Source organism: Charadrius vociferus, unplaced genomic scaffold (genome assembly GCF_000708025.1).
Source record: "Charadrius vociferus isolate BGI_N301 unplaced genomic scaffold, ASM70802v2 scaffold593, whole genome shotgun sequence".
NCBI lineage: Eukaryota > Metazoa > Chordata > Aves > Charadriiformes > Charadriidae > Charadrius > Charadrius vociferus.
Genome location: NW_009647739.1, coordinates 1572712 through 1586203, shown reverse-complemented (window position 1 = coordinate 1586203; position 13492 = coordinate 1572712). Strand labels below are relative to the sequence as shown.

Below are 13492 nucleotides of genomic sequence, written 5' to 3'. Positions count from 1 at the left end.
AAAGCTGTTCTGGGCTTGCTGCCTGGAACGTAGCATCAGGAGTCTGTGTTTGCTGGCTTCCTGAGGTACTGTCTTGCAGGTATCCTACCTGCCAAGAATAAGAAAGCAAGAAACACCAGATTAGTTTCCAGACTGAGCTTCCTGTCTTCCCCTTGGAGATCAGTCCACACCACTGCCACAACATGCAGAGTTCTTCTCTAGCCCACCTATGAAGGCCTGGAAGAAGTGTTCTGGTGTGTGCTGCTGTTTTGGTGCTAATTAGTGCTGGCTGCCCACAAACACATGCTGGAGTGAGTAGAAAGGTTGGGTTTCCACAGTCCACTGCTAATGTAGAAACCTGCTAATAAAACAGAGCTGTGTTGTTCCAGGTGGAACTGCATCTCATGCAGATGTTCGCTGGAATAGAACTTGCAGTTCCTCAAGTCTGCAGTAGGTTTGAAAAGCACAAGGTCAATGATTAGTGTGTTAACTCTAAACTGGTTTCCACTTACAGTCAGACAGCCTTTCAACCGTGAGCTGAGGGTATTTCACACTTCTCTGGAGCACTGGCCACAGCCAGAGCAACACTTGCCTAGAGGGATCTGAGCCTTTAGAAGATTGCCTGTGGTGCATTTGTACTGGGAGCAGCTCCAGAGCAGAAACAGTGTTCATCACTGCCGTCTTTGGAAGCGTAGCCCAGGCCTGACCTTACCATCACCAGTAGCCAGTCACAGGTAGCTCAGTCAGCCACCCCTCCCCAAAATTCTAGCAAGGGGTTCTAGAATGATAATTGAAATTATGGGTTTTTTTTATAATTCGGTGGAATTTTCAAAAGGGGTTTCAGTAACAAGCACATAAATTGCTTTGAACCAGACACCTCCATTAGTTTTATTCTATATGGAGCCCTTGTTGCAGAGCTGCTCTTCTCAGCTGTCAATGCCAGACAGTGAATGTGAGAAGAAAGGCTCATTACCCCATCCCTGAGTCATCCTCTTTCCTCTTACTCTAATTATAGTGAATTGAGTTCACGTCTGTCAAAGTGGAAATTACAGTTTCCTAAAAATGTGGTGGAAGGCAGTAGATCAAGAGGCCAACTCTAGGCAGTGGCTAGACCACATCAGGAAATGGTGTGGTGAAGATCTGAGGGTGATAATTTGCTGTAATACAAGGCAAAACAAGTATAGTCGAATACAACACAAATGCTTTCTTCACAATTGCCGGACTCTGAAAAAGTGGGGGAAAACAAAGCCAGAAATGTCTGTTAAGACTTGTCTGCTTATTTGTCCTATGGGAGGACCTGAAATTGATAATGCTGACGATTATCTTCAGGAGGCAGAGGCAGTGTATCCCGATTGGAGCCCACAGTACAGCAGTGCTGACTAACTGGGTTATTCCCTTCTTATTTTTCAGGGAAATGTTTGACCGCTGTAATGTAACTTCAGTCTTTGTGTTCCTTCTGTGTTCTAGTCCTCTCTCAGGTTGCTGGCTGAAGATTTCAGTGCAATGGTCAACAACCCCCACTTAAGTGACGTCCAGTTCCAGGTGGACTCTGGGGAAGTCCTTTATGCCCACATGTTTGTGTTGTACGCACGGTGTCCGCAGGCCGTTCAGTTTGTAAGTACTGCTGACATACTTTCCTCTTCTGCTTCAGGAATGTCCGGAATGGCCACACCTACAATCAGTTAACGTGACAGAATCGGCACAAAGCTGGGCCTGATGGCAAGTGCCTCTGGATCTGCACTGGTTTTTCAGCTTAGGAAACCTGACAAAGTGGTGGAAAATGTGGTACTTTGTCCGGGGGGGGAGGGGGCGCTATGAGGAGGCAAGGATCCCTCCTTGCATTCTGCCCGTGAGCAATGAAAGAAGCTTCCTAAGTGCTTTTTGCCCTTGAATTTTTGTACCTGTGCAAGTGCAGACTGCCTTGTCCATCTTGGCGTGTCCTGCCTGTCACCCAGGCCAGGAGGCCTGAGTATGGAGTTAGAGGGATTCTGGGAAGTACTTGAAAATAACTTACGCAGAGGTTTTGTCACTCTCAGAGTTGGTTTGGAGGTAGCTGCGCTGAATTTTGCAAGGCTAGTGAAGTAGTTGTTCTGTTCCTGGAAGCATTTCGGGGTGAACAGTTCCCAGCCTGCTCCTATGCAGTCTCCTGTCGGGACAGTGAAAGGCGCTGAGCCTAAGATTTGAACTCTACTCTTTCACAGAGCTGCTGCCAGTCCATACAGCCAGCTCCCTGACAAAGGAAGCTTTCTTTAAAGCTGTCCTTGTGGAAACAGTGGAATCAGTTTTATCCTCATGCATGTTGGCAGCAGTTTCCACCCAGGGTGACTCGGGCCATTTCTAAGGCACCCATGAGAGTCTGGGGAGGGGAAGCAGGTTCATATATGCCATACAGCAGTCTTACGTGAGATTTGTTTAAGGGATCTTCACAACCATTAGCACATGTGCATGTGCCCATAGATCAAATGACTTGAAAAACAACTGGGTTAGCCACGTTCTTTTATTATTTCCCTGCAACTCTGTCTGGCTTCAGCATTCCCATCCGCTGTTTTCCTGGGCAGGAATCATTTGTGTGGGTAGAGTTGTGGGATTGGACCCTGCTGTATTTTTGATTCCGGCATGTATTTTTGTTTTCCTGTAAGACGCCACCTGCAGAACAGTGTTTCATGTTTATTTTCTGTATAGGTGAGGGAGTGCTCTTCTTTGTTGGAGACTTGGGTAACAAGGAGACAGTAATTAATCAGAGATGATTTTGGAGCTTGTGTTTTCTGTTGCATGGCGTCCCCTGACTTTGGAGAGAGTTTCAGATAGCACAATACATGATCTGGCTGCAAAGGAAGTAAGACCTTCCCAAACTGGAGGTGCATTTTCACCAAAACCTGAGGTCAAGTCGGCCCCACACAAATAATGGTCCAGTTCAGGGGAGCAGTATTTTGTATGGTGTCTTTTTTTCCTGTGAGACACCAGGAGAACTGGAGTTTTGGCAGTGCCCCAAGGGTAGGTAAATGTAAAACAGATCAGAGGAAGCTCGCTTATAGAGAGGTATTGATAACTCTGGAAATGGTGCTCTGGGAAGTAATTTGATTCCAAAACTAACTGGAGGACTCCAAGACCATCATTTATATGTATGACTAAAACAATTTGAGTAGTCAAACTTTATCCAAGCTAACAGCTGTGGGGTCAGGAAGGAAATGGCCTGTTCCACATGAAGCTCTGCGTAACTGGTCATTTTAGATTCCCTCTGAGGCATCAGCTCCTGGTCCCAGGACGAGACTTTAGCGAATGAAAGGAATAAGCTGACATGAACAAGAACATTGGTGTTGCCATTCCTTTACCAGCAAATGGACTTTGTTTGCTTTCCACCTCCCCCAGGTTCACAGCGAAGGGTTCTTAGTGGAGGAGGATGGGAATGCGCAGACGCGCCGTGTGCTGCTGAGTGACGTGATGGGAGAGGCGGTGTGTGCATTCCTGGGATGCCTTTATGCTGCTGATGCTGACATCCCTGCTGGGCTGCTGCCCCAGGTGGGGGCTCTGGCTGCCAGGTTTGTATTGTGAGCATGTTTTGGATCCCCTCGTGCTTTCAGCCACGCAGACCCCAACCTGATATCTTCCCTTGCAGTTTTAGTGGCTTACAAATTCCATAGTCCTCTGCTTACATCTTAAATGAAACTTGAACAGAAGATTGCTCTCTACAACTATCTGAAAGGAGTTTGTAGTATTGCGGGGATTGGTCCCTTCTCCCAAGTAACAAGTGACAGGACAAGAGGAAATGGCCTCAAGTTATGCCAGGGGAGGTTTAGATTGGGTATTAGGAAAAATTTCTTCACCAAAAGGGTTGCAAGCATTGGAACAGGCTGCCCAGGGAAGTGGTGGAATCACCACCCCTGAAGGTATTTAAAAGACATGTAGATGTGGTGCTGAGGGACATGGTGTAGTGGTGGGGTTGGCAGGGTTAGGGGATGGTTGCACTCGATGATCTTAAAGGTCCCTTCCAGCCTAGACGATTCTGTGATTCTGTGATCATCCTACCCTCATCTTTTCCATGAGTCTCTCTTTAGATTGTATCTGTGTGAGATTTTCTATGTTCAATAGCAAACTTCTGCCAAGAGTTTTGTCTCAGGATCTTTATTGACAGCTGATGTTGATGGTGATGATGAGCATATCTTCTGTATCTGATTCTCAAAGCATTGCACTAGTGATACAATCTGTAGTAATCTGAACAACACTTGCATTAGAATGCTAACGTGTTGTGTCAGCCACGCTCTCCGTCGTTATCCTAGGTGTGTGCTAATTAGAGAACTTGAAAGAGGAGCAGTTGCTGAGATACCAAGGGAAAATGGCTGGGTCTTGCCAAACTGCATGTGCAGAGGTGCCCTGTCACTCTAGAAAGCCACGGAGCTTGCATGTGACAGACATCATCCAGCCATTCCATGAGGCTCTCACCAGTGCAAATAGCAAAGGGGTTTTAGTGTAGTCATATAGCTGTTTAGTCTCAAACATAAAAAAGGAAGAGTGAGCCTGATGCTTTCATGTGAGTGACACCTGGAAAAGGGAATTCCAGAGTTTAGGCGTATACTGGATCTTGTATGTCTTAGGAAACCAGCATTCTGGTGCAAATTACAAGGCTCACAAGAGTGATCAGGCAGTCAAATGGTGAAGAAATACTGGAGGAGGAAAATACTAACATTCCTATTATATCTTTGCAGGTTTGGTGTGAGGGAACTGGTGGCAAAGTGTGAAAACAATGCTGGAGAGAGTCAGGTGTCTTCTGGAGCGGATTCAGAAGATGATCTTATCTCTGTGAGGGATGAAAAAGATTGCGAGGACAGAGCTGAGAACTTCCAAGACCTCTTGAAGTCAGTGTGGGTGGGTGAAGATGAGGAAGAAGTAGCTTTGCTGAACGCTGAATGCCAGAAGGAAGATGACAACGCAGTGGGTGAACAGGAGCTGGAGGAAATCTACGAGTTTGCTGCAACTCAGAGAAAGATGGCTCAAGGTGAAACAGAGGTGAGTGAGGGAACAGACTGCAGCATCTGCAGTGATACTGAGGCAGCCCAAGGTACGAACCAGCAAACGGAGGAAGAAGAGGTAGAGAGATCTGAATCTGCTTCAATAAGCAACAACTTCAAAGATTTGAGGGATGACAATGATGTGGAAAGACCTAAATGTGACTCGTCTGCAGAAGAGAAAATGCAGAATATAAATAGGTGCAAGAGTGTGAATGCTGCACAGACCACTTTTGTTCCTCACCACGGTGAACCTCAAAAATGGGACGTAGCATCCCATGGTGCCACCGCTAATGAAGGAGAGACTGTGAGGAGATGTGAAGATGTGAAGGATTCCAAGTCATCTCAGGTCTCACATGATGGGACAGATTACTGTGAAAAACAGTTTTCTGGCTCCAACGGTGATACTATAAATGAAAGCTATGAACACTTGTTTTCTGCAACTCAGGGGGATTACTTTGAGCCTTCCCCAGTGAAAGAAGTTATCAGAGAATCGGGAAAAGATCCTAGTGAAAAACATGTTGATGTTAATGATTCACTTTTGTACAGCAAGTCACAAAAAGACCTCTCTCCACATAGGAACGGGTTTTACAGGACTCCGCCTCCCAAACCTTATGTGCCCCTTTTTCCTGCTGTTGGCTCTTCACCTGCATCTCCAAAATCAGAGAGAAAGTTTGCCGGAGAACATGTGGCGACACCAAAGCAAAACAGAAAGGAAACATCATTCCCATCTGATGACATACCCTTTCAGAAAGCCAATGAGCTGGATACTGCATCAAGAAACAACAACTTAATTTCTCCAGCAGAGCTTCCCAGTGTTGATTTAAACAAGCAGACGTATGTCCCAGTGTTGTCACCACCAGTCATCAGAGCTCAGGATGCTGCAGCTCAGGGGGACAAGGAAGGTGATGTTATTGTTTTATCTTCTGATGATGAAATGGAGTTACAACAAAATAAGAAGTCGCCAGAGTCAGTCTTCGCTCTGAAGGAAATGGAAATCCCTGGGCAACTGAAATGTACAAACATAGAGCAAGGTCCCGAGATACCCAGACCTGAACCTAACTCCTCAGTCACTGAAACAGAGCAGAGATCAACCCAGGTCTCATGTGCCCTTACAGATACAGTGCATATAAGTAATGATGTAAAGATACCCACTGAATTGCCTCTCAGCAAAGCAGATGCTTGTACAGAGAGCAAACGGAGTCCAAACCTGAGCCCTCAAAAAGGGCTCAGTCATGAAATGTCTTCAGGTACAGACAGCTCCTGGCTAGTGCCAGACACACCAGTTCTGAGCAAAAGCAGAAGTTTCTCAACACAGACTGAGGTCACAAGTATTAATTTGTTAAAGAGTTCAGGATCTAAACTCAATACAAAGAACTTAGCAGCAGGTACTAGAAACCATGAAATGGCTGGAAATTTAATAGAAATTCGTGAAACAACATTGTCAGACAAACATTTGCCTATGGAGACCTCGGTCAGTGAAAGGACCCCTTCCAGCAGCCCAGCAGCAGGATCATTGTCCAAGAACTCCCCACCGGTTTCTCCAGTGGATTCAGTTTTCGTCTCCCCTGGCCACACCAACATAAAAAGCAAATGTGCCAAGATCTCGTTTTTATCCAAACCTGTGCCTCCATGCCACCAGCAGTCATTGGAAGAGAAAGCAAACAGCAGTGTGGTTGAGGTGGAAGACAGTGAAAAGGAAGTAAGTCTGCCTTCTGTGAGTAGTAGCGTCTTGCTTTGTGACGAGCCCCCAGTCCCCGTTGATGACTGCTGGCAAGTTGAATATCTGTCGCCAGTCACAGGTAACAGCCAGGACTCCAACCACGTCAGCCGTGCAAAGACCAGCACTGCCAGCAGCGCCAAACCAGACTCTTGGCATGACCAGTGGGAGAGCCCAGCCCACGCGCAGGAAATTAAGGGCAGTACCCCTCTTCGAGGCAGTCCTGTTAGCAGAAGAAGAACTTTGCTCTGTCTTGAAAAGAGTCCTATTGAGGCATGTTCACCAGTGGGCAGTAGACCAAGTTACCTGAACTCCAAAATCTGGGATGATTGGAATGGACAAGAGGAGGAAGATGAATTTCCAGAGATGCTTCCTCTGTCTCAGAGGTTGTCAGCTGCAGCAGGTGCCTGTCGGACGGATCCTGTAAAGACTCCTGGTGAGAGCTTGTATTGAGACTAGATTTATTTGACTAGGTTCAGTCATCTCACCTGTGGTTCACTTGATACATTGAAAGGGTCCTGCCCATGGGCAGGCTTCACGCCTGCTCTCCTGCAAAGCTCTGCTGATGCACTGCTGTCTGGTGCTGCCTTCTCTTTGCTGGTTCTGCACCTTCATAACAGACCTCTGCATGCCCGGCACGTATCCTTGCATGGTTCCTTCCATCTAAGACCACTAATTGATCTCATAGTATCTAATTAAATGTATTATTAATTATGCCATACTAAGTGATGAGTTCAATGGGTGTTTAGAACATGACGCGTGAGGACTGACTGTGCTTCACAGTATCAGTAAATTGGTATCATTAAATCAGTATCTAACTCAGGACCCCAGGAGCCTGACTTGCTCAGTTTCTTCTGCAGGTCCCTGTTATGAAATTTCCTTCCTGGGAGAAGAACCACTTCGCAGAATTCAGTAAACATGTTTGTTTTTAACTGCCTTGTAAATGTTGCCTGTTCTAACAAAGCCCTGAATGGGGTTCGTATTCAGGCATGACATATGTCTTAATTTAAGCTGTTTTCTGATTTAAAGGCAGTAAAACCCAAGTATCCCAGCTTAGGAAAAAAAGAAAGTGTTGACTGTTCTGTGCAGTATGAAGCTGAGTAATAATTAAAAGAGCCTGTAGAAAAGTAGTGCTATTTAAACAATTATTGTATAATATTAGATTACCTGCCACTAAGAGGGGACGATACCAGCTGTTCTGAGTCCTTTCTGTACTAATTCTGATCACGGTAATTTCATCCTGCTGCAGAACCTTCTTGTCAGGAGAATGACAAGACTCCCAGCACTCCGATGACACCAATGCCAGCTTACTCCATGATGGAGACCCCACAGCTGAAGAAGGAGCTGAGCAGGTTAGCATTACCTCCACGAGTACATCTCTTTATGAGCAGCAACTTGCTGGCAGGTAGCATGAAAGCAAGCCCCTAGGCTGAAAGGGAAGCCTCGGTGAAGCTCCAGTCAGTGTTTTTTGAGGTCATGTCACACCTTTCCAGCAGACCACTGGACTTCCTGGCCCGAGCCCCTTCCTGAGCTGTGACAGTGGAAGGTGCAGCATTATCTTAACCGAAGCTTCCACCTTTCTCTTTCAGATTTGGAGTTCGTGCTCTCCCAAAACGCCAGATGGTGTTGAAGCTGAAGGAGATATTCCAGTATACTCACCAGGACGGGGACTCTGACTTTGAGGATGAAATCCCATCTTCCCAGCCTCCCCAGCGGAAGTCCCCGGCCAAACGCTCTAGGCAGTCAAAGGTGGACCAGACTGCAGGCGGAAAGCGTGCCAATGCCTCCAGGGCTGTGGGCAGGAGGAAGCAGGTAGCTGTCGCTTCTTCAGTGCTCCCTGTGGGGAGTGCTGATGATGAGCTTGTTGGATCCCGTGAAACAGCCTGTGCAGCACCCAAGGAGGGAACTAAAATGACACATCACCCAGAAGGAGCCAAAGAGCAGAAAAGGTCATCTGTATCTCCAGAGAGATGGTCTCTGGCAGCTGATGGTGAGGAACCAGTACTCTCAGCATCTCAGGAGTCTGCAGTTTCTTCAGTGGATGGAAGCGACATCTCTTTTGGTTCACAGAGGTAAGGGAACAAAATACTAAACAAAGCAGTTAATGGTGCAAGACAGAGATGAGCTAGGAACATGACAAAGAAAGAAGTGAGTATCCACGTGGCCTACAGTGGCCCTGCCACCTCCTTGGGCTTGTGATTTGAAGGTCAACACGCTCCTACAAAAGAAACAGGCTTTGGGTTTTTTTAGTCTAATTCCCAGTGAGCTATTCTCAGAACACAGAAATGCCTGTGGCTCCACGTGGGCAAGGCCCAAATCTGGCATGCCTGTTCTCCTCAAGTTAGAGGGCAAGGAGCCCTCGGCGTTGGCTGAGAGCCTGCAGCCAGAGTAGGGAGAGGATGGCACAGCACTACTCGGCAAGGAAGTTTGCAGAACACGTGCCATGTTCTGCTTCACTCATTTTGTTGGTGTGGGTATTGGAGAGTCTGGGATCCTATAGAGAGTAGTCACAGGGGTTGGCCACCGAGGAACTGGGGAGCTGTGGTCCTGTCCTCAATGGCCTGTTCTTTCCTTGATCTCTGGTCTACTTGATCTTGCTTTTAGTTCTTTCATGAATGGATTTGAAGCCTGTGCTTTTGCATCTGAGGAGGAGGAAGAGGAGCTTCCAGCATCTCAGGCAGCAGCTCGGGAAGAAGAAAAGCTGGAGGCAGTAAGGTGCTACATCCGTTCAAACACAGCCCTCTACCGCAGGATTCTCTTTTATGAGCCAATTGAGCTGGCTGACCTGCACACAGAGCTGAAACAGAACGGCATTAAAATTTCCAAGGCAAAGCTGCTGGACTTTTTAGATGCTCACTGTATCACGTTTACCACAGCCAGAGCCCGGAAGGAGAAGGAACAGAAAAGGAAGGGGAACAAAAAACAGAGGAAACGATACTGAATGGAGCCCACTCCTCCATCCTGAAAATTTTGTGCATGGAGGCCTTCCCGAGAAGCTGGGAATCCGTTCCAGGCTGGTGCTAGCAGCGGTGCTGTGGTCGGTGGGTGCACTGCTCCTCCTTGTGGCCTGCTGTCAGATGACACGCTGGAGAATGGCTCTGACGAATCGCACGCTCCTCCAGTCGCTGTCCTGCCTTCAGCACGCAGGTCATCTGGAGCCTCTTTTTTTCCCCCCGATTTTCTTCCTGTGCCTTTTTTTATTTCTTTTCATTTTTCTAATAGGTTTTAGGTCCCCAAATTTTCCTCCTGGTGGTGCTTCTAGAGGCAGGTGCTTTCCCCTGTGACACTTGCCAAGACCTTTTCCCTGGCCTTGGGCTGTGAAATGCTTCACCCTTCGAGTTCCAGTATTCGGTAGAATAATCTGCCTGCAAGGATCCGGTCCCCTTTGCCCTGTGTAAAGCACTGAATCTTCACAGCCCAGGGACTTCCGTCTTCCTTTCTTCGGCATACGATTGCCCTGCTGATGGTTAAGGCAGGGAGCATTGTGGAAATACAATGCCTTTCTTCTGTCTTTGGTTCCATTTGTAATCTCTGGTAAAACTCCTAAATCTGTGTTTCTTCAATGGCTGCCAAAAAGCAGAGGTGTTTTTTCTGGTCTCTTTGTGATGGCTCCCAAAAGTGCCCTCTGACATGAGATGTCATCTGAAAGCCCTTTAGATTCGAACATTCAGTTCTGTACGTTCGCTTGCGTGCTGGATCTGTGTTAAAGATACCATCTGCTGCATTTTCTGAGCGCCGTTTTACCTCCTCAGTGTAGCTTGAGTGTGTCCTCGACAGAGGCGGTTTTAAGATGACAGTATTATAGTGGCCACTGGATCTCTTCAGCACTTCTTATAACCTGATCTAAACCCACATCTCTGATCAGGCTCACTTCCAAACTGGACTGTTCTTAGGTTGTAAACTGTCTGAGACTCTGCGGGAAGCCTTGGACCCTAAATTGTCATCTTTTATGTGTTTACTTTCACATCTTCTGACTTTTGTCTGTTCTGGCAGTTCTGAGTCTCACTCAACAAAATGTAGATGCAACACTTCAGGAAAAAAAAAGAAGCCAGATTTCTAAATGTATTTATATATTTGGAACTTATAAATATTTCTCTATTTTTGATAAAGTATATCCTTGGTTTTATTTGATTTATATTATATACAATAAACAATTTGTGAGGTGATGCTCAACTATAAATAACGTCTTATGACAGACTTTGGGGGGGGTTCTAAGCAGCAACGCTGGGTCCAGTCGAGAGCAGGAGTCCGTGGTCTGCGCCTGTGCTGGCTGAAACCCCGAGCAGAGAACTGGAGTTGTGACAGGCGCCCGGCAGCAAGGAGAGGTGGAATGAGAGCGATCACCTGGCAGTGGCCGATGAATTGGTGACCTGGAGAGAGACGAGCTGCCCAAAGGTAAGGGAGACCTGGGGGGAAGGGTGCGGTCTGGCCTTGCAGGGGAGGGCTGCTGGGGAGGGGGAAATGGGCAAAATAGTGAATTTTCAGGAATTTGGGATGGTTTTTTTCCTTGGCAGTCACATCACTTTTCCTTCCCCACCTTCTTGGGCTAGAGCTGCTGAGAGATGACTTTGGTACGTGAAAAGGACAAGGCTCGCCTTAAGTGGCATTCTAGGAAATGTTGTTTCCCTCAGTGTACCGTGAATTTCTCTCTCGAGCACACACACTTCATACACAGAAAAAGCTCCCATCCTATTTACCAGTCTTAATATGGGAAAATAAATAAGAGCCCTTCCCAGCTTTTTTGCTCTGTTTTTAGGTAAGACATATTTACAGTCGAAGATTTTGTAATCAGATTTTTATTATATCTTAACCTTCCATGAACAGTGTGTCACAGTTCAATGGATATAAATTACAATTGTTCAAATAGTGTTGAGTCACAAAAAACAGTTCAGCGTGTTACAAAAAAAATCTGAATTTTAGTCACTGAAATGTCTCCATCCCCCTATCTTTGTCATCCTTAAACCTTGCAACTGGGCAGTCTTTGCCTCATGCAGAAAGATTATTTTAAATATCCCATCTGCGTTGTCAGGGTTCGGAGGTGAGCGCTCTACAGAGGTTTGCCTCGATGCTTCCTTGTTGCCGAAGCTGACGAAATGTCTCTTGCAATTCTAAAACTTTTCTCAGATGATGAGAAAAGGACTTAAAATCTTTTGCAGCCTTCAAGACCACAAGGACAGATCTGACATACACTGCAAATTATCTGAAAGCAATTATCCATTTGCCTGCTTCATTTATCCATGAGCAGAGCGTGCTTCCCAAAGCTAATGCGGATGCTGCCATCTGCCAGTGATAATGTGTTGCCAAACAGTTTGATTTGTATATATTTCTGTGTTTTCTTACCTTCCTAATGCAGGCTTGTTTGTCTTGGAAAATACATTGTCATCATTCTTTATTTCCAACTGTGTAACTATCAAAAATATTTTGATACTTCTGATTAACACTTCCAAGGCTGCAGAAACAAAAAACCCTTTTGAACTAAGGTATTAGTTGTTTATTTCAGTTAAAGAAAGGAGCAGGTATGTTACTGGCATTGCACAAAGCACATGTACCATGTGAGCTCTGTGTGTGCTTTGGAAAACCCTGCTTCTAAATTCCCTGTGACAATCAAATGGGCAGCGGGATCGATTATGGATACTCCTTTGCAGCTACGCCACGTTGGTTTGTGTATTGGCACATTTCCTGCCTGAAAAAATAAGTCTCAATGGGTTTATTCTGAAAAGCTGTCCTGCAGATGTTTATGTAATAATCTCACATGTGAGAAGAGAGCTGTTTCCTCACACGGGCACAGTTCTGTGTGCCCACTTACTCCAGAAGTCACCCTGTCTTAGTGGCATTGCTTACACGGGTGTGATCCATCACCGTGGTCTCTGCCAACGGCCAAGACCCGCGGAGGGGCCGATTCACTACAAAATATGGGCATGCTGTAAAGCACAGAGTGGTGGCTGCTGTGCCTTCCCCTTCCACTGGGCCAACACAGCCCGGGTACTACGCTTTTAGACAGCGGTTAGATATCAAAAGGATAAATCTGAGAGCAATCCTTCCTGCAGTTCTTCAAGGGGACTGGAGCTGTTCTGGAAATGCATTTCAAATGTATTCATTTGCTTATCATACCATTCCAGCACAGAATTTCTTTCAGAGGCATTGGATGTAAGCTGCTTGTTGTTTAATGAAACACCAAGTGCCTGGGAGAGGTGACGCAGCCTTTAGCAAAGGTGTCCCCGTGAGTCAGTTGCTGTCTCCCAGCACAGGGTTTCCGAGGTACTCCTCTGCCCCGGTCCCTCGCCTCTCCGGCTGCTCTGCTGCCCAGGCATCATCTTGTTAGCTTAGATTGCTAAGGAACGAGGATTTCCGTGATTGAAGCTCGCACCCAAGCTCAGCGCAAGCCCACTGCCCCTTTCCCAACACTGAAGGCCACGTCTCCGCTCTGGGGGCCGAGGAGGCTCCAGCAGCCCCGTGGAGGCCCTCATCTTTCAGGAGGGCACTGAGCCAAGGACCAATTCCTGGAGCTCTGCCTCAGTGTCCTCTACATCCTTTCTTCTCCTCCGAAAGCGCGGACTGCCATTGTGTCTTGCTCACTCAGCTCCTGCGAGGACGGGCCGCGTTGGCCTGACCGGGAGGAGCGCTCCCGGCCTCGCCCTCCGCCGGGGCCCTCAGAGAAACCCTCCGCCCGCGGGGAGAGCCTCCGGCCGCCATGGCGTCTCATCCAGCACCGGGGAGGCCCTCCGAGCGCGGGGAGAGCGTCGGCGTGAGCTGGGAGCGGATCGGGCAATGGGACGGGACCGGCGCCATC

The 13492-nt window shown here is 47.1% G+C and overlaps 1 protein-coding gene across 1 annotated transcript in view; it reads left to right on the top strand.

Moving 5' to 3' along the window:
- Window positions 1-9804, top strand: part of SLX4 (SLX4 structure-specific endonuclease subunit) — a 21851-nt gene extending 12047 nt beyond the window's left edge. Inside the window, exons 7-12 of the mRNA XM_009881940.1 lie at window positions 1447-1593; window positions 3349-3518; window positions 4683-7138; window positions 7952-8054; window positions 8292-8774; window positions 9307-9804. Of these exons, the coding sequence (XP_009880242.1) occupies window positions 1447-1593; window positions 3349-3518; window positions 4683-7138; window positions 7952-8054; window positions 8292-8774; window positions 9307-9643 (3696 nt within the window). The 3' untranslated portion in view covers window positions 9644-9804. The remainder of the gene's footprint in view (window positions 1-1446; window positions 1594-3348; window positions 3519-4682; window positions 7139-7951; window positions 8055-8291; window positions 8775-9306) is intronic.
- The last annotated feature ends 3688 nt before the right edge of the window (window positions 9805-13492 follow it).